Below are 26,691 nucleotides of genomic sequence, written 5' to 3'. Positions count from 1 at the left end.
AACATATCATAAACACACAGAGAAAAGGACGAGAAATATTCAGCCCAAAATGTTCCCCATGGTTGTCTCCGGGGAGTGGGACTGAAGTGATCATTATTTTTTTTTCTCATGCTTTTTTGCATTTCCTCAATCCTACATTGTTGCCCTGAGCCCTCCAGAATCCGGCCTTGGGTTGACATGGCAACCCTGGAATACTTGCTTTATTTTTCATCTGCTAAGGAAAATTAACCACTTGATGATCACCCATGATAAGTGTCAAAAGTTCACAGAAGCCTCTCAGCACCAGGAGACAGAGCCTGCCTCGCTCCAAGGCTGCACCCAACCCCCCCAACGTATCCTCACACAGAGCAGCCTCCAAAGAAGACTGTTGGGCTTGTTTTCAAGAAAAACAAGATCCTACGAAGTGGGCTGGTGTGGGTGGGGAAACTGGAGGAAGGTGCTCAAAGGGTACAAACTTCTAGTTATAAGATAAATAAGTCCTAGAGACGTAATATTCCACAGGATGACTATAGTTACCACTATTGTGTGGTGTACTTGGAAGTTGCAAAGACCCTAAAAGTTCTCATCACAAGGAGAACACATTTTTTGGTGATTCTGTGAGGAGACAGCTGTTAACTGAACTTATTGGGGTAATCATTTCCCAACACATGTTTAACCAAATACATTGGAAACTTACACAGGGCTGTTAAGTCAACTCTATCTCAGTAAAACTGAAAAAAAAATAAATAAATAAAAAATAGAAAGCCCTTCCATAGGCATAAAATGCATAAAGTTGGTTCTTATGAATAAAAAAATAAATAAAAAAACAAGGTCCAGAGCTTCAGTTCCCATGTCAACAAATAAGAAACCTACTAATCTTTTCCAAGCAAGAGAGGCAGCCAGATTGTAGATTGTAATTCATACGTAGGGCTCAACCAGAGTAATATAATCCCTTAAAGGTATTTGGAGCTTTTCCAGGATGTTTTCCTTTAAGTTTTATTAAATTTAAAATTATGTCTTTGGAACCTCTTATTAAAAGTTTCATAGAATGACCACAAACTTACATACACTATGTAGAAAGTTAAAGCGGCCTACACATTTTTTGGCAGCCATGTAAGTTAATTTCTTTCAGGCTGGCTATGCTGGGATAACACAGGGTCAGTCTTCCAGAAGCCAGGACCCTAGACACCATGATATCTGGAGAGCCTCAAAAGTGCCATGACCACGGTCAGCTTTAACCACTGTCTTTTCCCTCATCTCCACATCTAATTATCCCCTGAGTCCTTCTGCTTCCCTATTCTGAACACCTCTCAGAGCCATCCTCCCCTCCATTCACTCCTGCAGTCTTGGTCCAGATCATAGTCATCTCTCACCAGTCCCTGACTGGTGTCCCTGACTCTACTTTAACCTTGCCAACCAGGTCTTCCCATGTACTCCACCCTGATCACACCACTTCCCAGCATAAGATCTTTCCATGCCTCCATGCCCTCAAAATAAAGTCCTAATTCCTTGATACAACCAAGCAGACTCTTTGGGATCAGCCTCATATTTTGTACTGCATGTGTCCCCCATACTCCAACACTCAACTCCCTAATATACCCAGCACTCCAGGCATACTTAACTCCTTGATCTCTCACCACTGACTTTTCCATGATCTCTCACTGCTGGCTTCTGCACATGAGGTTCCCTGGCTGGAGGACCCCCATTCCATTCCCCTCTTTACCTCACTAACCCCAACTCAGCCCCCTGGCTTCAGGTGTGATGCTTCTGGCTCTAGAGAAACCTTGCCAATCGTGGAAGGGTTAGATGCTCCTTTTCTGGATCCCAACCTGCCACTGCATAAAAAGGCCCATTTATTCATCCCTCATTCGTTCATTACTTCTTTCTGGTCATGGACTGCTCACCTTGCTTCCCCTGCTTTTAAGACACTGTCAGATACATAAAAGACATTGAGTAAATACTGATTAAGTAAAAACCAATAACATCACAGTGTTCTTGGTATGCCAAACAGATTCTCTAAGCAACCTCTGTCTCCTTGACACAGACCTTTGGAGATGGAACCATGCAATTGTAAAACCATTACAGATTTCTTCTCCTTTCCCTTATCTCTTACACAAAGAAGGAAATAGGGGAAAACTGATCAGTAGAGATTTTGTACCAAAATTCCTTTTTGGAAGATTAAAGGGCTTGAATCATCTGGTATCCAAACATCTTTCTGTTTCTGAAAGACGACTTATGCTTTCCTACATGTGTATTTTAGTCTGTTTGATCATGAAGACATTGGCAACCATGTGAACTCCATGGCTATGCTGTGAGGCATAAAACTGGAGAAATGTTTCAAATGCTATTGGTCCCCCCTCCTTTATTTTGCTGCGAATTAGGAAGAAAAGATGGAGATGCATAGTACACTGTTAATAAAAGCCCCAGGGTCCTAACCCAATACCAGGTTCAGTCTTTGAAGAACCACCTCAAGGGTAAATGACCACCTCAAGGTAATAAAAGAACCCAAGTGAACACTCCAGTAGACTTCCATTCTGCTTGTATGTACCCTGTTCCCATACCTAGAAACTCCGAGAAGGGAAAAAAAAAAAAGGATTTTCTCCCTTTAGTCGATTCTTCTGTTTCTACTCCTTCTCAGTTCCTCCATCCTTATTGCACAAAAGGTTATACCTCTCAACAAAATCAATCTTGAACTTCAGATCTGGAGAATGCAGTCTTAGAATGAGCATGTATACGGTCTATTACAAATTATGAGTGGTCATTATTTGTATTATTGCTCCTGTTGCTTCTTGAGAAATATCTTTGCTTTAATAAATGGAAGATTTGAGAGGGTTTTGTTTTTTTTTAACCCCAATTTTGTTTTGTGTTTTTAAGCATACTAGTACAAAGGAGCATGGGATTGGTCTCTTTGTAGTTTTGCTGCTCTTTCCTGGAGGAAATTTCTTTCTTCTTTCTTTCTTCCTCCCTTCTTTCCTCTCCTTTATCCTGCATCCACATAGCAGAAATTTAAGTTAATTAATAGGGAATTAGATGTATTGATTACCCAAAAGAGGGTAAGAACAATGCATTTGTATAGCTAACAGTGGCTTCCAAAGTAAATGCTGATTTTTGCCTCAGGTAGAACTTAAGCAACAGAATTATGTTTCCAGCTACGTTGACTGCCAAAATTGATCATTAGCAGAGCAAACAGACCCCAGAAAGGTCTGCGTCTTCTGGGGGACACTAAACGTACAAATAAGGAGCTTTTATTAGGTCAGCACTATTATTTTGTTTTCAAATGATTTCCTATTCCTAGAGATTTACATTCAGTTATTTGAACTCTGTGTAATTAAGAGAGATATTTAACTGATCTTAAGGTTACTTAAAGTAACCAAGCTCCTTTAGTCTCATCGATCTCAGGCTTCAATACCCTCCCACTCGTGTCCATTCTACCTGGTGTAGAACTTCCTTTGAGGGAAAGGATGAAAACAAATTTAGATTCAGGGCCCCTTCCCCCATGAATGGTCTGTCTCATTTGTCTTTTTCTCCTTGATTCTCCTTTATCATTTTTCCAAGCATCAGTCCACTAGGACTGTATCGGGCCAGTAAGCCTCGTCTAGCTCATTCCAGCGTTTTGTGCCATGTTTATATCTGCATTGCATCAAGATTTTTCTTCCATCTTCTTCTACTCACACTTCTTCCCTCGCAACCATACCTTCACATACCCTACAAAGTAGAGACTTCTTTCCCAACAGATTTCCCTGTAGTCATAACAAAACCTATCTTGCCAAAAGACCACGCAGCTAAAAACTTGTACCAGACAATACACCTGACTCCCCAAAGCTGCTTTTTGGCAGCGATAGAAACACTGATCATTCATATCTACAGAAATCATGATGATGCCTGCGGATGATCCGAGACTTCTCTCCCCAAGTGTTGTGTATGATCCCAAATAAGGGGTTTCATCTGGATAGCCACATGAAGGAGGTGTCTGGAAGAGAAGGAGAGAAGCACCAGACATTCAGAATGTTCTATGTTGCTCTACCTCATTTTCTGGTATCTCTGTAATGTTTGACTTTTAGGTCTTAGCTTTAAAAAAAAAAAAAATGAAATAAAGAATAAGCTTTGACTGACGATGCTAAAACTACTTTAAACGTGTTCTAAGACGGTGCTTTAAAATTTCCCCCACAACATTGTTGACCTATGTGAGATGCAGGTACTTTAAGAAATGTCTCTGGAAGACTGTATCTGAGGCAGTTTATGAGCTGAAGCCAAGGCTGAAGCATTGCTAAGGGAATCTGTTTCCCTGGGATACTAATTAACTGCAAATATTGCATATAAATTAAACCAGCAGCTACTGAAAGAAGCAACTTACAGGAGAGGAAAATCTGAATGGGTTTAAAAGAAAAGTACTGGGGCACCTGGGTGGCTCAGTGGGTTAAAGCCTCTGCCTTCAGCTCAGGTCATAATCCCAGGGTCCTGGGATCGAGCCCCACATCGAGCTCTCTGCTCAGCAGGGAGCCTACTTCCTCATCTCTCTCTCTGCCTGCCTCTCTGCCTGCTTGTGATCTCTGTCTGTCAAATAAATAAATAAAATCTTTTAAAAAAAAAGAAAAGAAAAGTACTACCTTCTGATTAGAGAAAAAGGCATCAGGGACACGGGAAGAACCCTTTTCCTTCTGACCCAGCACTCTATTTTCTTTCTAGAACCTTCTACCCTTTACTCTTTCCTTTTGTTTTCCTTCCTCCACATTGGCAGGTGTGATTTATTGGATCACTGACTAGGGAAAGGGTTTCTTCCCCAAGGGGACCTGTTCTCCCTTGTCTCTTTAATAAGGAATCTGTTCTCTAGATAGGTGCCCTCCCGGGTGTACTCTCTAACTCTTCGGTATAAGAATCCCAAACTCCTCCCTGGAGATTCTGACTCAGTGGGTCTAGGGCAGGGCCTTGGAATCTGGTGTTGCCCAATTATGGCTCTTAGGAGCCAAAGTCTGGGAAACACTGCCTCCCCCTCTAAGATTAAGACACAGTCCCTGCCCCTGCACTGGGGCATGTGCAGGTGTGAGGGGGTAAATACGGTTCAGAAGGGAAGTTGTTAGCCACTGAAGCCTGCAGCTTACAGCAGCCCTGCCAGACAGCTTTCCTTGTTTTGCTGCTAAATGACTTAAGCTTAGTTGTTAGAATCAAGAGTTGCCTTTTTTATTTTCAATGTGCAAATAGGAGATAAATCACTTATTTTAGGTAAACCTACTGCTGCCTGACTTCCTACTTTTAATTGGACTACAGTATAACCACTCACTAGCCAGCACCTTCTCGGGGGGCAACACCCCTAATCTTGGGTTTTGTTTTGAACATGACGACCTTTTCTGATCCTCTCAGTAACTTCAGCCAACTTCATCCAAGGCAGGGAGGAAAACGGCCAAAATAAACATATCCATGGGACCTCCACCAACCCAGGTGTTGATATGGGTTTGTACAGAAATCCGCTGTGATCTAAGTCATCTCCTTTTCTTGTAACAGTCACCTGTCCCAAAAAAGGACTACATAGACATTTCTGTTGAGGCCTAAAGGCACATGCATGTTATCCCCATAGCCTTCTGGAATAAATGAAAATAGTGTCCATTATTTGTGGCTTTATCCCTCTACAGTTTTAAAGTTCAACCGCTTAGGCATGATCTAGTTAAAACTACAGACTATGAGTAGCCCAAGGCATTAATAGCCACCAGCATTGTCCATCGCCCATGTGTTGCTGAATGAAATGTCCTATTGTGGGTTTGCTATAAATAGCTTGTCGAGAATACAAAAACAGTAACACCACGTCATGCCCACCTCCCCTAACCTTAGGAACACTTACAGCAAGGGGCTGCTCTAAGAAAAGGCGAACATACCCTATGCAATAGCAGAATGTCTCTGCTCATGAAATTAGAAATTACTTCTGAGTGTCATGGTCCTAAATTTTATTTTTCAAACTTGACCTTGAGCTTATTTATCAATTGTTACTTCCATTTGATTGTACAGAGCCTCTCACTTCTCTTGACCAATTTCACACATTTGCTTACATCTCTTAGCAAAAAAAAAAAAAAAAAAATTAATTGATGAAAACATTCTTGTAAGCCAGCTATCATTCAAGAATGGATTCCAGAAAGGTTTCTCTATTAGTTCTTTAGAGGTGATACCTAAATTTATGTGGCTGCAAAGGAAATCGTGAGGTAGGAGAGGCAAGGACTCGTGTACAAGGGATGTTAGTAAGGCATCGTTCATTTAACAAAGACAGAAATTCATGTGAAATGGTCCTTGGCCAACCAACTACAGCTGACTCTTGAACAACACAGGGGTTCAGGGTGTCAAACCCCTGCACAGCTGAAAATCCACATATAAAATTTGACTCCCCAAAAACTCTACTAAGAGCCTACCATTGACCAGAAGCCTTACTGGTAACATAAACAGCCAATGAACATATACCTCATATGTAATGTGTTTTATATACTGTGTTCTTATAATCAGTCAGCTAGAGAAAAGAAAATGCTAAGAAAATCACAAGGAAGAGAAAACCCGTTTACAGTACTGTACTGTCTTGAAAAAAATCCACACAGAAGTGGACCCATGTAGCACAGTCCCATGTTGTTCAAGGGTCTTCTGTATTTCCTTAGAATCTTGGTTTTAAAGGACTCTGAAATGTCAATGCTTCCCGAAAAGTATGGGGAAGGGCACTGAATTGATGATAGGGATACACGGTTTTGAGTCCAAGGGGGTTCTTGTTCTGAATGATCCTAGGGATACTTTTGGATAATCATTTCCCTTCTCTCCTTCAGTTCTGTCTCCAGTCAAATGGAAAAAAAAAAAAAAAAAAAAAAAATATATATATATATATATATATATATATATATGTCCTACCCCATACAGTAGCTCTGAGGAATGACTGTGCAGCTCGCCTCCAATACAGTAGATCAGGCTCCAAGGGATGTGAACGAGTTCTCCATGTGTCAAGCGCTAAGGACAGGGTTACCAGGAGCCTTTAGTCTTCTATGAAATGAGCCAAGTCTTTACCTAAAAGTTCAACTCAAATACCAATATTCAAAAGATAGGGCAAGGACTTTCATTCCAAAAGAAATGAGAAATGATCTAGCGTAGGCCAACATCCCCCAAAACGGGATGTCCTGAGAAAGACTGGGACTCTGACCACTGAGGCTGCATATACCACAGAACGCCCATCTTCCCATTAAAGCCAACTAAGAACCAATGGTGGCTCCATCATTCCATGGCCAAGACCCCAGAAGTAGCAAAGCAAAGCTCTGAATAATTCACAATAGTGAATGGTAGACAGGAATGCTCTGAGAGCTTGCCTACCTCATTTTTTTTCTTGATTTCTTGCTTATTTCTTCTTGCAAAGTCAAATGATACACAAAAAGAACACCTCTTAGTGATAAACATGTAAGCATCTATTGATACGTCTGTCAGAGTCAATTACACTATCAAGAAAGCAAGTTTACATTAAGACCGAGAGTCCATTTAATGTGTTATTTCTGGTGCATTTTTTTCCTGCCGTGAATGAGAATAAGATAGAAGATGCAAAATAATAAAACTGGAGACCGGCGCATAGAATGCAAGATAGATACAAATCTACACATAACCCTAATGCACCGAGAGATCTTCTGGACAAAGAAGGTTTTGTTCCAACTTGCTGCTTGTTTTGATGCAAATGTAGGATGTACCATGGCCCAGAAGCCTACAGCCTCCAGTGGGCCCAACGCAGTCATCATGAGCTATTCTCTGTTAGGATTTCGATTTCAGAGTCAACGTATGCCTTGGCAACAAGAATCACTATGCCTAGTGCAGATAAACCAAGGCAAAGGCCCTTTGGAAAAATACAAAATATTTACCTAGCAACTCCTAGTGAACCACATGTGTGCTGCATACTGATGAGTGGTAGCCGATGGTTCTGGAAAATTCACTACGTAAGAAAAACAAACACGGCCCTATACAGTAAGGCTACAGCATATGCCTTTGGAGCTCAGGACAAGAGAAATCTACTACTGTCCAGCAAAGAACAAGCCCGGTGGCCTGACAGCCGTGATGTGGCAGGCTGCCTTTCTTCTTTTGTCCCCCAAATAAACAATAAAATAATAAGACAAGTGAATATCCCAGGAAAACTCCCGTCTGATTCAAAACTCATCTTCAGAGCTGTCGGCTAAGAGCATGACTCGGTCTTGCATGCTGTTGAATTCTCTCTGCTGGGGAAAGAGAAACAGAGGAGCATTAAGCCCTTTCTGCTGCAGAGCAAAACTGAAAAACAGGCCCCTTGAAAAGGCATCCCACCACAGGCAGCGGCAGCGGCCGCTAAGGCAAACCAGGGGGCGTGTCAATACCGTTCCTGCCTCATTAAACCCCGTGTGCTTTATTAAGCAAATCAGCAAAGCAATGCCTGTTCTGAAATGGCTGAGGTTTTGCTGTTGTTGGTCTCCATACCTTTCTTTTATGCCTTTTGAAGCCGTTTCTCCTTCGGCGATTCATAACCTTAATGCTGTAGAGAGCTCCCAAGATGAACAGGGCGCCGGCTATCCCGACCCCGACAGGAACCAGCATCCCAGACATGTAGCCAGCCTGCACGGAAAAGAAGGTGTCCATTAGGAGGCTACATTGACCACAGCCGAGGGTTTCTCCTTTCTGCCGGATGGCAGCAGGCTTTTAAATACCTGGAATTCTCCTACTTGCTTTGTCATAAAATAGCACCTAGAATAAAGGTACCTTTTAGGGAGAAGGCAAGAGAGAGAACAGTAGGACTATTTGGGGAAAGTTCAAGTATTTAGAAGAAGTACTGAAATTAATCACCCAGACCTCGTGGCACCTAGAGCTGCTTGCTTATGCACATTTGTCAACATCAGGTTTCGGTGGCAGAAGAATAATTTGTATCAAAGATGGATGAAGTAAGCTTCTGAGAATACCAAGACTATTAAAATGCTCACAATCTCAGCTGCCTTACAGTAAGAAAGGGAAGAGGAAGGATGCTCGGTGTTGGGGGCACAGGCAGAAAAGACAAGGATGGGAGAGGGTATACACATAAGGTGGGATTTATAGGAAAGGAGAAATCTGCCCAGTGGACAAGACCAAAGTTGGGGCTTGGGAGGGAATTCTGAGCATCCCCAGCCCCCAAAGGAAAGAAGTAGCAGAGTAAGGTGCAAAGATCACTACCAGCAACAGTGGCACTTCCAAAAGAACCTGGAGGTGTCTGGTATCTGGTGTGTCTCCAATGTCCCCAAGGTGTCTCTATGGATACGTTGGTTCTAAGTGAGCACCATGATGTCCACACATCCCTCGGCTTAGGTAAGTAGCTCCAGATCTTCCCAAGCTCAGGGGAAGGCCATCATCCTAAAGGTGCTCCCTGCATCTTGGCCAATATGACACCTCGGGGCCACAGCATCATGTACTTACCTGGAGCCCTTTCACGGAGGAACATGACACTGGTTTGCCCTTGAAGAAGGCCCCTGCTAGAAGCCTACCCAGACAAAATACATAAAAAATTAAAATTTTTAGGTTTTAGAGGGTCATTATGCAGGGGTGGGGAGGAGCCCATGAGTCTGTTCATTTGTTTGACTATTTCTAAAATTTCTAATGTAGGACAAACTATTTCAAGTACCTTTCAGAATGAGCCAAAATCTGAGAGGGACATAGAATAAAGTTTTTTTAAAAAGTGCTGAAGTGTGCAGACTGTGATGCTTTCCCAGCGTTTCCAAGACTAAATCAGAGGATTACACGAGCCCTTCTACAATTGTAGCTCCCCCTCCGTGCACACAGCCAGCTCACTCACTGGTTCTGTTTTCCAGAGTCTTGTGTTAGGGCAGAACATGGAAATTTTTCCATTAATTTGAGAACAATAGCATTGTTCATCAGCATACTAAGTGTTTTTCTCCAAGAAACAAAGCCCAGTCACTTTTCAACAAATTAATATGCTTTGCAGAAACCTAAACTTTTTCTGAAGTTCTTCCAGATCTACTTAAGGGCTTATAAAACTGTAATTTTCCATGTGGGAAAATACTGGACAAGAGCAAAGTCTTGGTACTCTCATAAGAGCTGTGAATATATTGCTTTAAAACCACCATTCCCAATACACGGAAACAAATGTACGTATTGAAATACGATCAGCTTTAAGCCCCGGAGATTAGACTCGAAAGAGGTGTACATCAGAAGATGATAACCTGAGCTGTCCGAAGTCTGGCTTGATCAATCTCTGTGTGGGTCTCCTTGTGCTGTGTAACTTCAACCCACACCCAAGAGCATGACTATTCCAACATGCGTCACTCTTTCTCATACTTCTTATTTACACCTTTAGATTTCTAGTTTCTAGAGCTTTAATTGGGAGAGGAGAAGTGAGTTGGGGGAAATTGGAGGGGGAGACAAACCATGAGAGACTGTGGACTCTGAGAAACAAACTGAGAGTTTCAGAGGGGAGGTGGGTTGGGGGTTGGGTGAGCCTGGTGGTGGATATTAAGGAGGGCACGTATTGCATGAAGCACTGGGTGAGGTGCATAAACAATGAATTATGGATTATTTTAAAAATTTAAATTAAATTAAATTTTTTTAAAAATCATGCAGATTTCACCAAAATTCAATTAATCTCTCTCTCTCCCCTCATGTGTGGTGTGTGTGTGTGTGTGTGTGTGTGTGTGTGTATGTGTGTGTGTGCTGCCTGTGTTTGAAATTATAATTAAAAGATGTGATCCAAAAAAGTAAAAATAAAAAATAAAAGATGCAATCCAAGTAACCTCTCTTCTTCCAATATATTTTAACCATTCTTCTTTCAACACTAATGGAGAATAGGCTCTTCTTTCAGAATTGGCCATGACTTGGAGCACCTAGGTGGCTTAATCAGTTAAGTGTCTACCTTCAGCTCAGGTCATGATCCCAGCATCCTGGGATCAAGCCCCAAGTCGGGCTCCCAGCTGGGTGGGGAGTCTCCTTGTTCCTCTACCCCTCACCTCCCCCAACTCAGGCTCATGTGCTCTCTCTCATAAATAAATTAAATATTTTTTTAAAAAAAAAGAATTTCCCAAGACTTGTTTCCTACAGAGATGAAAACAAATAAGACCCATGAACATATTTTCTAAGTTATAAACCCTGCCTAGTGCCTCTTCTCTGGTCAGAATCATTGGACGTTCAAGTACCTGCACAGATAACAGCCTGAGAAGGACATAGCTGTGCCTGTGTATACTCTGAGTGAGAATGCATAACTTGAGTCTCATCATGAGGAAACACACAATAAACCTAAAATGAAGACTATTCTATTTTTTTAAAGGACTATATTTTTTTGAAAGTCAGTGTCATGAAAGACAAAAGATGGTTATAAAAATGTTCAAGAGTATAGGAAAATAACGAATCATGGCAACTAAATGTGTTACATGACCCTAGACTAGATCCTATACTGGAGAAGAAAAATGCTTTTAGAAAGGTATTTTGAGTTTGTTGAAAAAAACTGAAATATGGATGCCAGATTTGATAAAAAGTACTGTATCAATGTTAAATCCACTCAAGCTGGAAACTGTACCATGTCTGCTAACAGAATATTCCCATTTGTGGGAAATACACACTAAAGCATTTGAAGTAAAAGCACCATGGTATATGCAACTTATTCTCAAATAGTTCAGAATTTAAAAAAAAAAAAAAAAAAAAAAAGGAGGCAGAGATGGGCAGACAGACCAGCAAATGATAAACAAAATGGGGTAAAATATTACAAACAAGTACATCTGGGTAAAAAGTATAGGGCATTCTTTGTACCTATTCTTATATCTTTTTTTTTATAAAACTGAAAATAGTTCCAAATAAAAAAGTTTTGCATTTTTAAAGTAGATTATAAGTCAAAATATGACTAGATATAGTTAATTTTAGTTTGTGTTAGTGTTGGGTTTTTGTTGGCTTTGTATTACATTCATGAGAAAGGTATCCTTCTTTCTTAGGATAATGTATTGGTTCAGAAACATCTGTTTTCAAGAAAAGTATAAGAAAACCTAACAATATGCTGTACTGTCTAAAGTCTGCTGAGTTAGGACAATACCCTTACATTGCTTTGCAACAGTGGCTCTCAGACTTGAGCATCTATGAAAATTGCCAGCAAGACTTGTTGAAACAGACTGCTGGGCCCCGTTCCCAGAGTTTTTGACTCAGTAGGTATAGGGTGGGGCCCAAGAATTGCATTTCTAGCAAGTTCCCAGGTGATGCTGATGCTGCTGGTCCAGACTACACTTGAGAATCGGCACTATGCGATATAGTCTGGATCATCCATTTTCTGGGTTATTTCCTAAAACTAGAAGAAACAGAATGATCTTGGTGACATAACAACAGGGTTGGTCTTTATGACCCAACTAAAGTTACTATGCCTCTCAATTCTGAGAAGCATTTTAGATGTTGAAAAGACATACCAATAGGTAGCCAAGTTAGGATTTGCCCAACAAGCATGACCAACTTGGACATTAAGATGGAAAGAAGAGTGATGATGGAATGAGTACAGGGACTGACCCTCAGAGGCCATTCACCTCTTCTCCCAGAGCAAGAACCTCCCATTTCAGCTGGGCTCAGAGTAACAATCACTGCTCCCTGACTTCTGTGCAACTGTATGTGACCGTGTGATCTATCGCACTCAGAAGAGAATACATTAGTGGCAGGTACGGCTTCCCAACATGCTCTTCAAGAGGGGAGCACAGCCTTCATCCCCCATGTTTTGAGAATGAGAGTGCCTTTATCTTCCCTTTTAAGAGGGAACAGGTGTCTTTGCCTTCCCTTTTCCTCCATCCCCTGGCTAGAATTTGGACCTAGCTAAGTTGGAACTGCCATCCAGGACCTTTAGGTGACCTTGGGAATGAAGATGACAAATGGTGGAGCATCAAATTAAAGGAGCCTGAGCCCCTGTCACAGTGTTGCTCCCCATTAACCCTTGACTGCTACCTCCAGACTCATAAATGAGAGACAAACTTCTATCTTGGTTAAGCCATTGTCCCTGAGGTTCACTGTCATTCATAGCTGATCTTAATCCTAGCTTAAACCTAGCAGAGGGAGAGGGAGAAACGGACTCCCTGCTGAGCAGGGAGCTGGACATGGGGCCTTGATCCCAGGACCCTGGGATCATGATCTGAGCCAAAGGCAGACGCTTAACCGAATGAAACACCCAGGCGTCCCCAGAACTTTTTAGAACACTATTCTTTCTAGAGCCAAACTAACTTCACAGAAATACCAATATTAGGTACAACTGAATAACACTAAACTGAGAAGATGTCCTGGTTGGCCAAAGAGCCAGTTAAATAAATATTTAATTTCCAGTTCTAAGGGATTCTGACTTTTTCATCAAAGAGGCAATAGTTTTGCTCTCAAATAGTTACTGAAGATAATGACTAACAAGACTTTTATGGATGAGAGTCAACTAACAAGTTAGCTATGGGGTGAGGGGTGAGGGCGAGAACAAGAGAGAGAGGAAGATAAATATATATGTACACATGTATGTGTGTGTACACCTATGAACGTGTGTCACAGCCAAGTGTAGAATATTTTAATCACATGGGAAGAGGGAATCTTGGAAAGATTATGGTGAATCCCTCCAAGAAAAAGTCAAAATATGAAGAAATAGGCGTCAAATAAGCCAAACACAGTTAGAATCTCTATTTTTTTAATTAAGATATACTGAAAAAAACACTCCAGAAGAGAGGGCTGGAAAATCTCAAAATAATCCAGAAAACTAAGGGTCACACATAAAATTATTTCTCTTGGTTAAAATGATAGCAAGAAGGTGCCAGGCCTTTGAGACAAATAAGAAGGGTCTACAGAAATGGAAAATACAGCCTTTCTATAAAGCTGCACAGATTTTTTTTTAATTGTGATAAAGCTATCTATAGATACAGGTAAGAAATTTTGAAATACCCAACTTCAAAACTAGAGACATTCAAAAATTTATTCTCTTAAGGGTTTTCTGGTGTACTTTTTTACACAGAAGATATTTTCTACAGAAACAATGATATATGGATTCCTAAATTAATCTACCAAAGCCTATTTCCTTTTCATTGCATCCTGTTTTCTCCTGAAACATGACAAGAAGCACTACTAATATAAGTGTATTCGGTTCTTAACTTTTGAGCTTTATTTCCCCCCAAATCCTGCTCAGTCCATCCAGTCATACCTCCCTTAGACAACTGGACCTATTACAGATACCAAAACGGCCTCCAATAACCCCAACATGCTTAAAATTTTTCAGCATCCCTTTAATAAGTATGACCACAGAACAGTCTCATTCTCAAAAACCATCTATGCTAAATTTTACTGAGAAGCACAAAGAGAGTAATGCGACTTAATATAATCATACAATTTTCATTGTAATTTATTCTTTAACAATAAGCTGCAGCAAAATAAATATTAGTCATCCAAATATGGGGAGAACTGACTCTAAATAATAAAAAAGATATGGAATACCATCAACAGAAGTATATGTCGGGACTGCTGATTTAAAGGTAACTCAATATGTGGTAGTTGAAAAGATTTCCATTCACTAAACCCCCAGTTAAATCTGAGTTGAGTTATAATAATGAAATCTGACACAGGCTACAGCAAGGAATTCAGAATTCCAACAATATTTTTATGAGTAATTCCAGTTTAAAATTCTAAGATAACCAAAAAATGTAAACTTGGAGAGTGTTGAAAATTAAAAGAAAGTGAAAAATAGGAACCTGGAAGGAAGTTAATATGGTCCATCACAGACATGGATGGCAGAATTAATGCATGAGAGAAATATTTTTCTATAGTTGCCCATTCCAGGCAAGTTAGCCCTTTGCCACCCAGTATGTAGTAGCACTGTGAGAGACTACATAAAAGTTGATCTAAGGAGAGTGCTCAGGCACCCAGGTGTTTTTACTCCAAACCACCCCCACTATGGCTTAAGGATGCTCTTTCCATCCCAAACTTTTATTCTTAACTCAAGTCCATCGATTTTTGCCTTGGGTCAGAAGAATCAATGCCTTCCAAAATCCAAGGTATTTCTTCCTCATACAGGAGGATCAGGCTTACAAGAACCTGGCATTGGGTTATTGGGTACTGGGACAAGATATAGCCAGAAAAACTGGGATTACACTGCTGATCCCTAGAAGAAATTCCACCTGGATATGTCAAGGAAATTTTCCAGCTGTCGTAGTAGATGATGCCTTCATAACAAGGATGGTGCTCCAAAGAATAAGGTGTCCCTTGTGTTGTATAAGAAGGAACTGAAAGGGCAGGTCTTCCTTCTTGTTGGGTACCTGGAAGTAGCCTTGTATCTTTGCACAGATTACCAGAATCAGAATGATGAATTAAGGCTCCATTACTCTGACAATCTTTTATTTGACAAAGCCATGCCCTTTAAGATGAATTCAAAGGAAGAAAATACTTCTCCTCTTACCTTGTCTTTTAGTTTTTCCATCCAGCTTCTCACTAGGGAAAATAAGAGAATAAAATGTAAATATCCATCTTTTTACTTATATTTCATTGAGTTAATTTGAGAACTTACATTTCATGGTATTAAGTTAATTTGATGCACTGACTTTATTGGATGAAATACAGTGAAAGGGTCAATAGTATTAACATGACATTAATAGTCTTGTTTTTATTCTTATTTGCTTAAAAATGCAATGGAAAGCACAAACATACCTTCACATCATCATTAAATGAACAGAGAATATTTTTATTTGTTAAACATATTTGTATTACTACTGAAGGCTTTTGGGGGGTGGGTCTGGGAAAGGAGACAGAAAATCACTTTTAAAGTATCAGCTTCATTCCCAACCCAAGCACCACCAAATAAATAAATAAACTAATCAATTAATTTACTAATTAATTATCAAGTTCATTTCTTATCTGACATTTTCTCTTTAATGTTACACATCTTTCCCAGTTTTTAAGCTCAGTGGGTATTCTGCACTCAAGTTAACATCCCGGCAAAGTAAGTAGGATGGGGCGATGGGTGGGCCAGCACTGTTCGGCACTGGCTCCAAAGAGAAGTACTTGCATCCACAATTGAAGAAAAAAAAACTGACTAAATGCAAAAAGAGGAATTATTTCTGAAATACATATAGCTTGCATACTGAACGATGCCATCACAATACAACCACTATCAAAAAATAAATAAATAAAGGCAATAATCAAGTAACAGCTTAAAAAGCCACTGAAAAGGACTACATCAACCATGAAGTGTTAAGTAGACCATTATTACAACCATTTAGAAGTACATATGCCGAGAATAGAACAAATATCATTCAAAATAAAAACATGTGTTAGAAGGGCCATGGGGGTTTTTTTCTTCTTTTTTCTTTCATTTAAATTTTAGTTAGTTAACATATAATGCAATATTGGTTTCAGGAGTAAAATTCAGTGATTCATCACTTACATACATCACCCTTGGCTCATCACAACAAGTGACCTCTTGAATACCCATCACCCATCTAGCCCATCCCCCACCCACCTCCCTCCATCAAGCCTCAGTTTGTTCTTTAACAATAAGAGTCTCTAATGGTTTGGGATGCCTGGGTGGCTCAGTCAGTTAAGTGTCCAACTCTTGATTTTGGCTCAGGCCATGGTCTCAGGGTCATGAGATCCTGAGACATAGAATTGTCTCCATGCTTAGCGTAGAGCCTGCTTAAGATTCTCTCCTTTCCCTCTGCCCATCCCAGTCTCTCACTCTTAAAAAAAAAAAAAAAAAAAAAAAGAGTCTCATGGTTTGTATGGCCATATTAAGGATAGTTTGAAGTACGTAATGGGGTTCTTCATCCTTAATAGCTTTTTAAAGTTATAATAATGATTCAACATTGAATAAAAATTCTATTTTGAAAAGCATGGAAAAGGAGAAAAGAAGACAAATATTATCAAAGATTAGTAAGCCAACAAAAACCTTTCAAGATTTCCTTAAATTTCCTTTCCTCTCCAGGAGTTTCAACAGATAGGAAGGAAGAACACAGAGGGGCAGACCAAGAAACAGGTCCCAAAAGGTGTAGACAAGGGATTGGCAAACTTTTCCTGTAAAAAGCCAAACAGTAAACATTTAAAGCTTTGTGGGCCACATAATCTCTGTCACAACTACTCAACTCTGCTGTGGCAGTGTGAAAGGACTCAGAGACAGTACATAAATCAATGGGTTTGGCTATATTCCAATAAATGTTACTTATGGGTATTGACCTTTGAATTTCATGTAATTTTCATAGGTCACAAATACCTTTCTTTTTTATTTCTCTCAACCATATTAAAATATAAAAGACATTCTTTGCTCATGGGCCATACAAAAATGGTTAGCGAGCCAGACTGGTTCACCAGTCACAAGGTGCTGACCCCCTGGCACAGACACACTTTGCCCAAGAAGTTGGTGTCTCCATTTACAGTCTGATTCTAGTAATAAGATACCTGACATGAGTGATTCCAGCACACATGTGCACATGGATTGGCCCCTGACAGAGCAGGTTCAAATTTACCTCATCATTTGATCAACAAACCAAAAACAAACATGAAAAGTATGAGGGAAGATTATACTCCAGGAAAAGATGGGGAAACAGACTCAGAGAAGCTAACAGACTTGCCCACAGTTAACCAGGGAGTAAAGAGTCACTGGAATTCCAACAACTATCTGGTTTAACAACTTATAGGAATAAGACTTCATAACTACCCATTTATTTTGGTGATACCCCACTCTCCTACTCTCTCAGGTTGAAAATGTGGAGCTACCTTCCTTGCACTCTTCTAGCTGCTTCAGACCCTGATTTCATTCTCTCATGTCAAGATCCTAGCAAAACCACTCTGCTTTGTCCTTCCTTCAACACTCCTTCTGTCTCCACAGGGATTCAGGCAAAGATGGTGGTGTACAATAAGGACATGATCAGTCACAGGAAGACCAATAGAAGAAAGGGCAGGAACCTTAGAAATGAGGCTAGGGGTTGGTGGCTTCCTGGAGAAGTGAAGACAACCACTGATTTGCTGAGCAACTCTGGAGAAATTAATGAGACTCTGGAACCCTCAGTTTCCTCATATATAAAATGACCATGGTAACATTTGTCTTGCAAGATTGTTGTAAAGATTGGAAATAAGATGTGCCACATGTCTAGGACAGTACTTGGTGTAGAGAAATAAGATTTCAAGAAAAATATTTAATATGTTAAAATGAAAAACTGGGGTATATATAACATGAGCTCAAGTTTGTGGATAAAAATGTTATGTATATAATTGGGGTAATATACATTTAAATGTTAACTAAATTAATAGGTTGTAAAATTATGGGTGATTTTCTTTTCTTCCCTGTATTTTTAGAATTTTCCAAAGTATTTATAATTTCTTACTGCTTTTAAAATAAAAGAACCCCAGAAAATTCTATAAACCCTTGCAAATGGATTAATGGTGGATTGCTGACAGTGAGGAACACAAGGACTTAGGACCCTTCCATTTGGATAATTCCTTAGCCCACGGCTATTGATTCATTCTAATCCCACTGATTCTGGTTTGTTTCCTTTCTTGAAATTTTATTTAATGCAAGTCTGAACGCACAGAAATATAATGAGGCCTCCTTCTAGCAAGCAGAAGGTACAAAGAAAACAAGAGAACATGTTTTGTTAAAAACAGGTTCTCCCTGAAGATATTTGGAAATGATATATCCAATAAAGGATTAATATCCTAAATGTACAAAGAACTTACACAACTCAACACCACAAAAACCCGAATAGTCCAATGAAAAGGAGGCAAAAGACCTGAATAGACATTTTCCCAAAAAGGACATACAAGTGGCAAACAGATACATAAAAAGATGCTCAACATCACTCATCATCAGAGAAATGCAATGAGATATCACCTCCTACTTGTCAGAATGACTAGAATCAAAAAAGATAAGAAATAACAAGTGTTGGCAAGGATGTGGAGAAAAAGGAACCCTTGTGCCCTGTTTGTGGGAATGTAAATTGGCATAACAACTATGGAAAACAGTATGGAGGCTCCTCGAAAAATTGAAAATAGAAATCCCATATGCTCCAGTAATTCCGCTACTGGTTATTTACCCAAAGAAAACAAAAATATTAATTTGGAAAGATATATGCACCCCTATGTTTATTGCAGCATTATATACTATGGCAAGATATGGAAGCAGCCCAACCATCCACCACTGATGAATGGATCAGGAAGATGTGGTACACACATACATAATGGAATATTACTCAGCCATAAAAAAAGATGAGTCTTGCCATTTACAACAACATGGATGGACCTAAAGGGTAGTATGCTAAGTTGAAATAAGTCAGATGATAAATATTATATCAACTCACCTATCTGTGGAATCTAGAAAACAAAACAAATGAATGAACAAACAAACAGCAAAAGCAGACCTATAAACACACAGTACAAACTGGTTCTGATGGTTGCCAGAAAGGAAAGGGGTGAGAGGTTGGGCAAAATAGGTGAAAGAGAGTGGGATGATACAGGCTTCCAAGGTGTGGAATAAGTAAGTCCTTGGGGTAGAAGGTACAGCATAGGGAATACAGTCAATGGTACCAGAATAGTTTTTGTTGTATGGTGACAGATGACCTCTACACTTGTGATGAGCATAGAATAAAGTATAGACTTGTTAAATCACCATGTTGTACACCTGAAACGAATGTAACATTGTGTGTCAACTAGACTTCAGTTTAAAAAAATAAATAAATAAGGCAGTTTTCTCCCTCCTGCTCACTAGTGCCCTCTTATGTATAGGATCCCAGGCTGAGCAATTTGCCCTCTCCTAGTATACCCCCTAGAAAAAGGGAAGAGGGAGAGAAAGAAACTGCAGATAAAATAACATTTCCATGTGTCCTATCAAATGTAAGTATGGTTGGTTTCTAATAGGCCATGGCTGTAAAGTATCCCAACTGTTTATTTAGAACGGTATCTTTAATTTCCCTTTATTTCCAACAACAAACTTTTAGTGGCTACATTTATGCCAGATGTACCCATAAATTCTTCTTCACTAAAGAGGAAAGGGATGGGAACCAGAGGAGACTCAGGATTTGTCTGGGTTAATAGTTAAAATTTGTTGGACAACTCACTAAAGCTTACAAGGTAGGTATTGTCATCCCCCATTTTACAGATAAGGAAAATGAAGCTTAAATAAAATGTCAAAAGCCACACAGCTAAAAAGTGGCTGAGCCGGAATCTGAACCCAGGACCTTATGGCTAAAGTAGATGCCTATTTAGTATGCCAGTGGGTTGCTTTGGGGAGGGGTGCAGGTGGGGGACCTAGCAAGGCCATCTCCCAGCACACAACAGGGCTATTTCTCTTCTGGAGATGAGCGCATACCCACATTGGAGTATCGACTATCTGTTAACTCTGGTTCGCTCTTTCTGTATTTTCTCCTCCTGTTCTCCTCTCTCTGACTAATGTCCTCTTCCCTCTGCCTCTAGGTGTATCTCCCTCCAACTCTGTCCCTTACTCTGTGGTTTGTCTCTCCTTTCATTCCCCTTTTTCTCTTTTTCTCAGGCTCTGTGTGTGTATATGATTCTGTTGCTTTTTGTATATAACCCACTGAGGAAATATGGCTCTAGAAACCATCCTCAATCAATGAGGGCTATGACTTGGTGGGTATATTAGTCTCCAGCTGCAGCTATCATGAATTCAATGGCCTAAAACAACATCAATTTATTATCTTACATTTCTGGAAGTCAGAAATCCAAAATCAGTCTCAATAGCTAAAGTCAAGGTGTCGACAGGGCTGACACATTTCCTTGCTTTTTCCAGCTTCTAGAGGCTGTCTGCAGTCCTTGGCGCATGGCCTCTCCCTCCATCTTCAAAGCCAACAGCACAATACTTCAAATCTCCTCTCTCTAAACTCTGCTTCCTTCATCATATTTTCTTCTCTGACTCAGCCCCTCCTACTTCTCTCTTAGAGGAGGACTCTTGTGATAATCTCCCCATTTCTATGTCCTTAACTCAATCACATCTGCAAGGTACCCTTTGTAAGGCAATATATTTGCAGATTCTGGGTTTTAGGATGTGGACATCTTGGGAGGGAGCATTAGTCTCCCTCCCACATTGGGTAAATTCCCCAGATTTCCTCAACCCTGAGGAGTGCTCCACACAGCTTCTCAGACATTCCCCAAGAGCAAGGAGCCCCAGGAATAATCCCCTCATTCACACCCCCTTTGCTGGCTCTCCAACTACCCTGCCTCGCTTCCTCACTCCTTTGCCATGCTTCCTGGGGTTCCTTTCCAAAAAACTCCCTGCACCCCAATGCAGGCTCAGGGTGTGCCTTTATGGAGAACTCAAACTAAGACATTAGTCCAGTTCTGCCACCACACAGGAAGGCCTGCCCTGCGCCAGACCAACTTCATTTATTTTGTACATGAAAATAAACTCTTAGAATGAACAGAAGTTAGGCGCAAGGAAGAAAGGCAAGCTGGCCAAGTTCAAGGCAGATGCCGTCTCCACTGATCTAAACTAATTCTAAATGAAGGGCTTCAGGCTACCCAGATTTATAAGATATACCCACTCCCTAACGTTTGCATGAGATGTACTTCATAGCTAGTTCCACTTAGTTCACATTTGACTTTAAAAGGGTTATACATGTCTCTTTTAATAGTGAAATTTTCAATATCATAAGGTGGGAAACTTTATTTGTATGCTAATCAATGAAAAGAGAAATGTATATTCCACCTGAATAAAAAATGCAGTATCAGCACATTGTGCTTTGCTCAAAGCACATGTAACTAAATTTCAATTACAGTGTTTCTACAGTGTCAAGAAATGAACGGACAGCAGCTCTCTTTCCTCCTTGTTATTTAACCATAAGTGCCCCTTCCAGCCTAAGAAACAGCAAAGCTTTTTTTTCCAACTTACATAACACCATTAAGGATAATTAAACTTACTAAGTTTTCAATATTGTCTTCATGTTTTTCCAAAACTCATAAGTTTTTTCAGCACCAAATTATTCTCTAATGATGCTAAATTTACCTGTTTTAAACATCACAGAGAAATTCTATCTATAATCATTTGCTCTTCACATAATTACAGAACAGAAAGATTCCAATGACTAGGATGACGTACTGCTTTGCTTGCATAGAGCTAAGTGAGCAGCAATCATGCAGCTAAGAAGCAATTAATTCTGCAGGCACCTCACTGAGATTTAGAGAGAAGGGTATAACGAGCCCAAAGACCCTAATCTCTACTTTCAAGTAACATTACGCATGCCTTTAGCTAACTGCAAGCTGAGGAACTTACTAGATACCTAGTGGGAGGATGCAAAGAGAATGTCTTGTAATCATCTACACGTCTTGCCAGGGTCATTTAGGAACACTAACCATACTGATCAACTCTATACCGTATGGTTACCAGCTCCAGTGAGGAAAAGGCTGTTATGAACTTCATCTATATGGAAAGCCATGATGCATAAATGAAGAAAGCATCCCTCCAGGTGTGTTTTGTTGTTGTTGTTGTTTTTTCCCCCCAAAAGAGAAGCATGATATACAAATTGCTCAGGAAGGAAAAAACACCTTGTCTATGCCCCTCCTCTACACCTGATTAAGAAGGAACAAGAAAATCACTGCGCTTCATGCAACATTCCCTTGAAAGTTCTGCTAAGCACGGAAGCTTCCCACCTTCTACCACTGCACAGCATCGAGTCCATGCTCAGGGCACCTGCAATTCTCTCCAGCTCACTCTTACTCCTCTCTCTTCATATTTGTACTCTCCGATTTTCATGCCACTGGTGGAAAAAAAATTATTCGGTCTTCCTACATAACTTCCAATATAAAGCTGACTGCTTCCTGAAGTGCAGTCTCATCAGACTCCCAGGGCAAAGTCAAGTTTGTATGTGTGCCGCTTGCCAGAGCCACTGAATCCAGAATTTCCCATCTCAGGGTAGATGTGAGGCACTGGTCACCACAGGGTCCCATCAGCCCTGACTGCAGTCCCCTATTCTACGTCTCACGGAATGTGACAGCCCACTGTAGCGTCATGACAAGGTCCCCCCGACACACCCCTCTCCTTTACGTAAATTTTGGGACTTCCACGGATGAAAGCTACGGCTTGAACAAACAGTGAGCCAAAGAGAAGACCAGCCAGGGAAAAGCTGAAGTCTCCTACTTGCGGATGTGCGGGCCTGGTTCTGCACCAACAGCAAGAAGCTTCCGCTTTCTGAGTGTGGTGGCTCCGCCATCAGATAGAGTCGATCAGACCTGGGGACCTGAATAAGTACTAAAGTGGTTTACAAGGCAGCTTCAAGGTTTGTTTCCGAAAGTTCCACTTACCAGTTCATAACGTGTCACTCGTCGCAATAATGGGCAAATACCAAGCAGCGCTCTCGAGAGAAATGAAGGCAAATCTTTGGTTAAGAGCACCTGAGCACCACACTTAATACACTGAAAGGCAGAGCTTTTCTTCCATCTGAATGGATTACTTAGAAAGAAAGTTGCCCTAAGCTCTTGATCCTCAGGAAAAAACCTACAGGTCTGGGCAGACCGCTCTAGGACAGACAGCCGGTGAACAACCTCAGTCTCTACCTTTGCTCCCTCTAAATCCCATAAGCAAACTTTGCACACGCTCCCTGGAGCAGCTGTTCCAACTATACACGGAAACTTTTTATTAAGGCAACAGACCCAATCTCCAAGGCCTCATTCTTTAATCATTTCAGTCATACTTCTATTTGGCCAGGTTCTTGAGATTCTTTTTTTTTTTTTTTTAAGATTTTATTTATTTATTTGACAGACAGAGATCACAAGTAGGCAGAGAGGCAGGCAGAGAGAGAGGGAGAAGCAGGCTCCCCACTGAGCAGAGAGCCCAATGCGGGGCTCGATCCTAGGACGCCAGGATCATGACCTGAGCCAAAGGCAGAGGCTTTAACCCACTGAGCCACCCAGGTGCCCCAGGTTCTTGAGATTCTAACCCTCCTATCCATCACCTGTACTTTCTTTCCCTCATTCTGGAACATCTCCTCACGTGATCTGTGATTTTTTGCATGAACTCATTTTTCACCGAGGGTTGTTTTTCCCTAGGAATCACGTCCACCCTGCATCGCGGAAGCGTCCCTACAGAGGGCCAGTTTCTTATTGCTTGTGCCAAGGGCCTAATGGGTTTCACCCACCCACCTGGAACAGGGTTGCACGTTAATTTCTCAGTTATAGGTTCTTGCATGATGAAAGCAGCCCTGGGACTTCGGTGTCATTTTTCTCTCCCCATCAGAGTCCAAGGAAAAGAGCTATGTGTAGGGTATTTTTCTAGACCCCTCTTCACCAGGGAGGCATTTTTTTTTCCAGAATGTTTTCTTTCTTTTTTTTTTTTATTATGTTCAGTTAGCTACTTTATAGTACATCATTAGTTTTTGATACAGTGTTCAATGATTCATTAGTTGTGTATATCTAGAATGCTTTCTCATGCAAAGGCTTGAATTCCTGCTCCCTCCCCTGCACCAGCCCAAGGCCACTGTCTGTTGGCCCCACGTTGGTGTCGAACTCCACCCCTCATCTCAGCTTCTGCATGGGGTTCCCGGTTCCCCCAAGGTTCCCTAGTTTCTCTGCTCGGGCCTCAAGGTGCTGCCTATGGTGACAATGGCTTTCCTTTTGCTCTCAGTTGCGTATTTTAAATTCTTATTTTATTTTATGCAGAACTTCTCTGTCTGATGCTGCTGGGACTGGAAATGCAGACCAACTTCTAATCAGGTGTTTTCGGTTTTTTATTTATCGAGGGAAAATTCACAAACCTAAAATCGACCATTTTAAGGTATATACTTCAGCACATTTAGCACGTTCACAATGTCTTACAACCGTCACCTCTACCTTGCTCCAAAATGTTTTGTATCACTCCAAAAGGAAACCTTGTACCCATTAAGCAGCCATTCTCCATTCTCTTCTCCTGGCCCCTGGCAATGACTATTCTGCTTTCTGTGTCTATGGATTTACCTTTTCTGGATATCTCCTATAAATGGAATCATACAATAGGCAATCTCTTGGGTCCAGCTTCTTCCACTTGGCGTAATGCACTTGAGGTTAATATACGTTGTAGCATGTATACGCTAGGCTAACCAGCACATGAAAACTGCTCAACATCATTAGTCATTAAGGAAATATAAATCAAAACCACAGTGGGACACCACTTCCTACCCACTAGGAAAGCCATAATGAAAAAAAAAGGAGAGGGGGAATAACAGTGTTGGCAAGGATGTGGAGAAATCAGAACGCTCATCCATTGCCGGCAGAAATGTAAAATGTGCAGCCACTGTGGAAAATAATGTGGCAGTTCCTCAAAACTCAAACATAAAATTATAATATGACTCAGCAATTCCGCTTTTAGATATATGCCCCAAAGAATTAAAAACAAACAAATAGTTATCCATGAATGTTCATAACAGCCCTATTCACAGCACCCAAAAGGTGGAGACAATCCAGGTGTCCATCAGCTGATGAATGGGTAAACAAAATGTGGCATATCCATACAATGGAGTATTACTCAACCATACAAAGGAATGACGTACTGATCCATGCTACAACATGGACAACATTATGCTAAGTGACAAAAGACAGGCACACTAAGCAATGATCAAAGAAGATCAAAGATGATGAGGTAAAGAAGCTATGTGGGCCCTCCTGGAAGCTGGGTGGATACTATAGAGAAGCAAAAGGGTAGAATTAATATTCCAGCCACACATACTCAACTCATCCTGCCTCAGATCCTGCATAATACCCACCTGACATATTCCCTACTCAAACAAATGCCCAACATTATACTCAAGTCAGCCTGCCCACATGACTAGAAAACAGGAGTCTCCTCTTATTAAAACAATTTCCCACTTAAAATATTTATTTCTCTGGAGTCACCATAAAATGTAAAAGTCAACAGCCAGACCATAAGCAGAGAAGCCAGGAAGAAACTCTTACCAAGGTTTCTTATTGGGTATGTTTTTAATCCATTTGAAGAAGAATGCAACATTTAGTAAGTATCTAAATAATACCAGGTGCTCTGTCAGAAAATATATACAAAGCCTTGCACATTTATGATTTAAAATAAAGGCTGCACTTATGTTTAACAGGGAGGAAGTGAAACTGAATTGTATTTTTTCAGCAGACATAATTAAACCCCACGACTCGGGGCATCGATTAGACACTAGAAATAAAATCTGATTCTCCCAGAGATTCATTTCCATACAAACACTTTTATGAGCTGCCTAACTGCACATGGTCCTGCATTAGCCATCAACCAAAATGGATTTGTTTTTACCTAGTAAAAAACAAACCTTGAACCCATTATGAGTTTCTTATGAAGAAGCCACCAGAGATCTTTCGTTTAATTGGCAACAAAACCACCTACATTATTAACGGTAAGTTTACTTTCTTCTTAACATAGAAGTCGAAAGGCCATCAGTGCTGCAACATGTAACAAATGTACACTAAGAACTTAACCAAAACAACATCCACTGTCTTCAGAGCCCAGAAAGATGGAGAAATATTTTTCAGAGATTTGTGTAAGGTTTCTTGTTCACACAGGGGCATCTACAATCGACTTCAGAGAGAATTGCAGCTATTATGAACATCTTAACTCTAAGAAAAATGCTTCCAAGATTTTAATGTGGTTTACGATAGATTAACAAATTGAAACTCAAGACCCAGTCATTCACACAGGGCCAAAAAGAAGTCAAACAAGAGTAACGGGAACTGTTTTCCTTGATGCTGCCTTCTCCCAGCATACACTTCACAGAAGGCTGCCTCAATTTCACCTTAGCGCCACAAGAGCCTTCACCAATTTTG

At 40.6% G+C, this 26,691-nt stretch overlaps 1 protein-coding gene across 2 annotated transcripts in view; it reads right to left on the bottom strand.

Moving 5' to 3' along the window:
* Positions 1-7,375: 7,375 nt before the first annotated feature.
* The window catches only part of ARMH4 (armadillo like helical domain containing 4), a 244,161-nt gene continuing 224,845 nt past the window's right edge, over positions 7,376-26,691 (bottom strand). For both annotated transcript variants that reach the window (XM_032875299.1, XM_032875298.1), the window contains exons 6-8: positions 15,362-15,393; positions 8,425-8,559; positions 7,376-8,189 (exon numbers count right to left, since the gene is read on the bottom strand). In XM_032875299.1, coding sequence (XP_032731190.1) covers positions 8,121-8,189; positions 8,425-8,559; positions 15,362-15,393 — 236 coding nt within the window. In that variant the 3' untranslated portion in view covers positions 7,376-8,120. The remainder of the gene's footprint in view (positions 8,190-8,424; positions 8,560-15,361; positions 15,394-26,691) is intronic.

This window comes from Lontra canadensis, unplaced genomic scaffold (assembly GCF_010015895.1).
Source record: "Lontra canadensis isolate GAN:19392208 unplaced genomic scaffold, GSC_riverotter_1.0 scaffold55, whole genome shotgun sequence".
In the NCBI taxonomy this organism is placed as follows: Eukaryota; Metazoa; Chordata; class Mammalia; order Carnivora; family Mustelidae; genus Lontra; species Lontra canadensis.
This window is presented reverse-complemented; position numbering and strand designations above follow the sequence as displayed.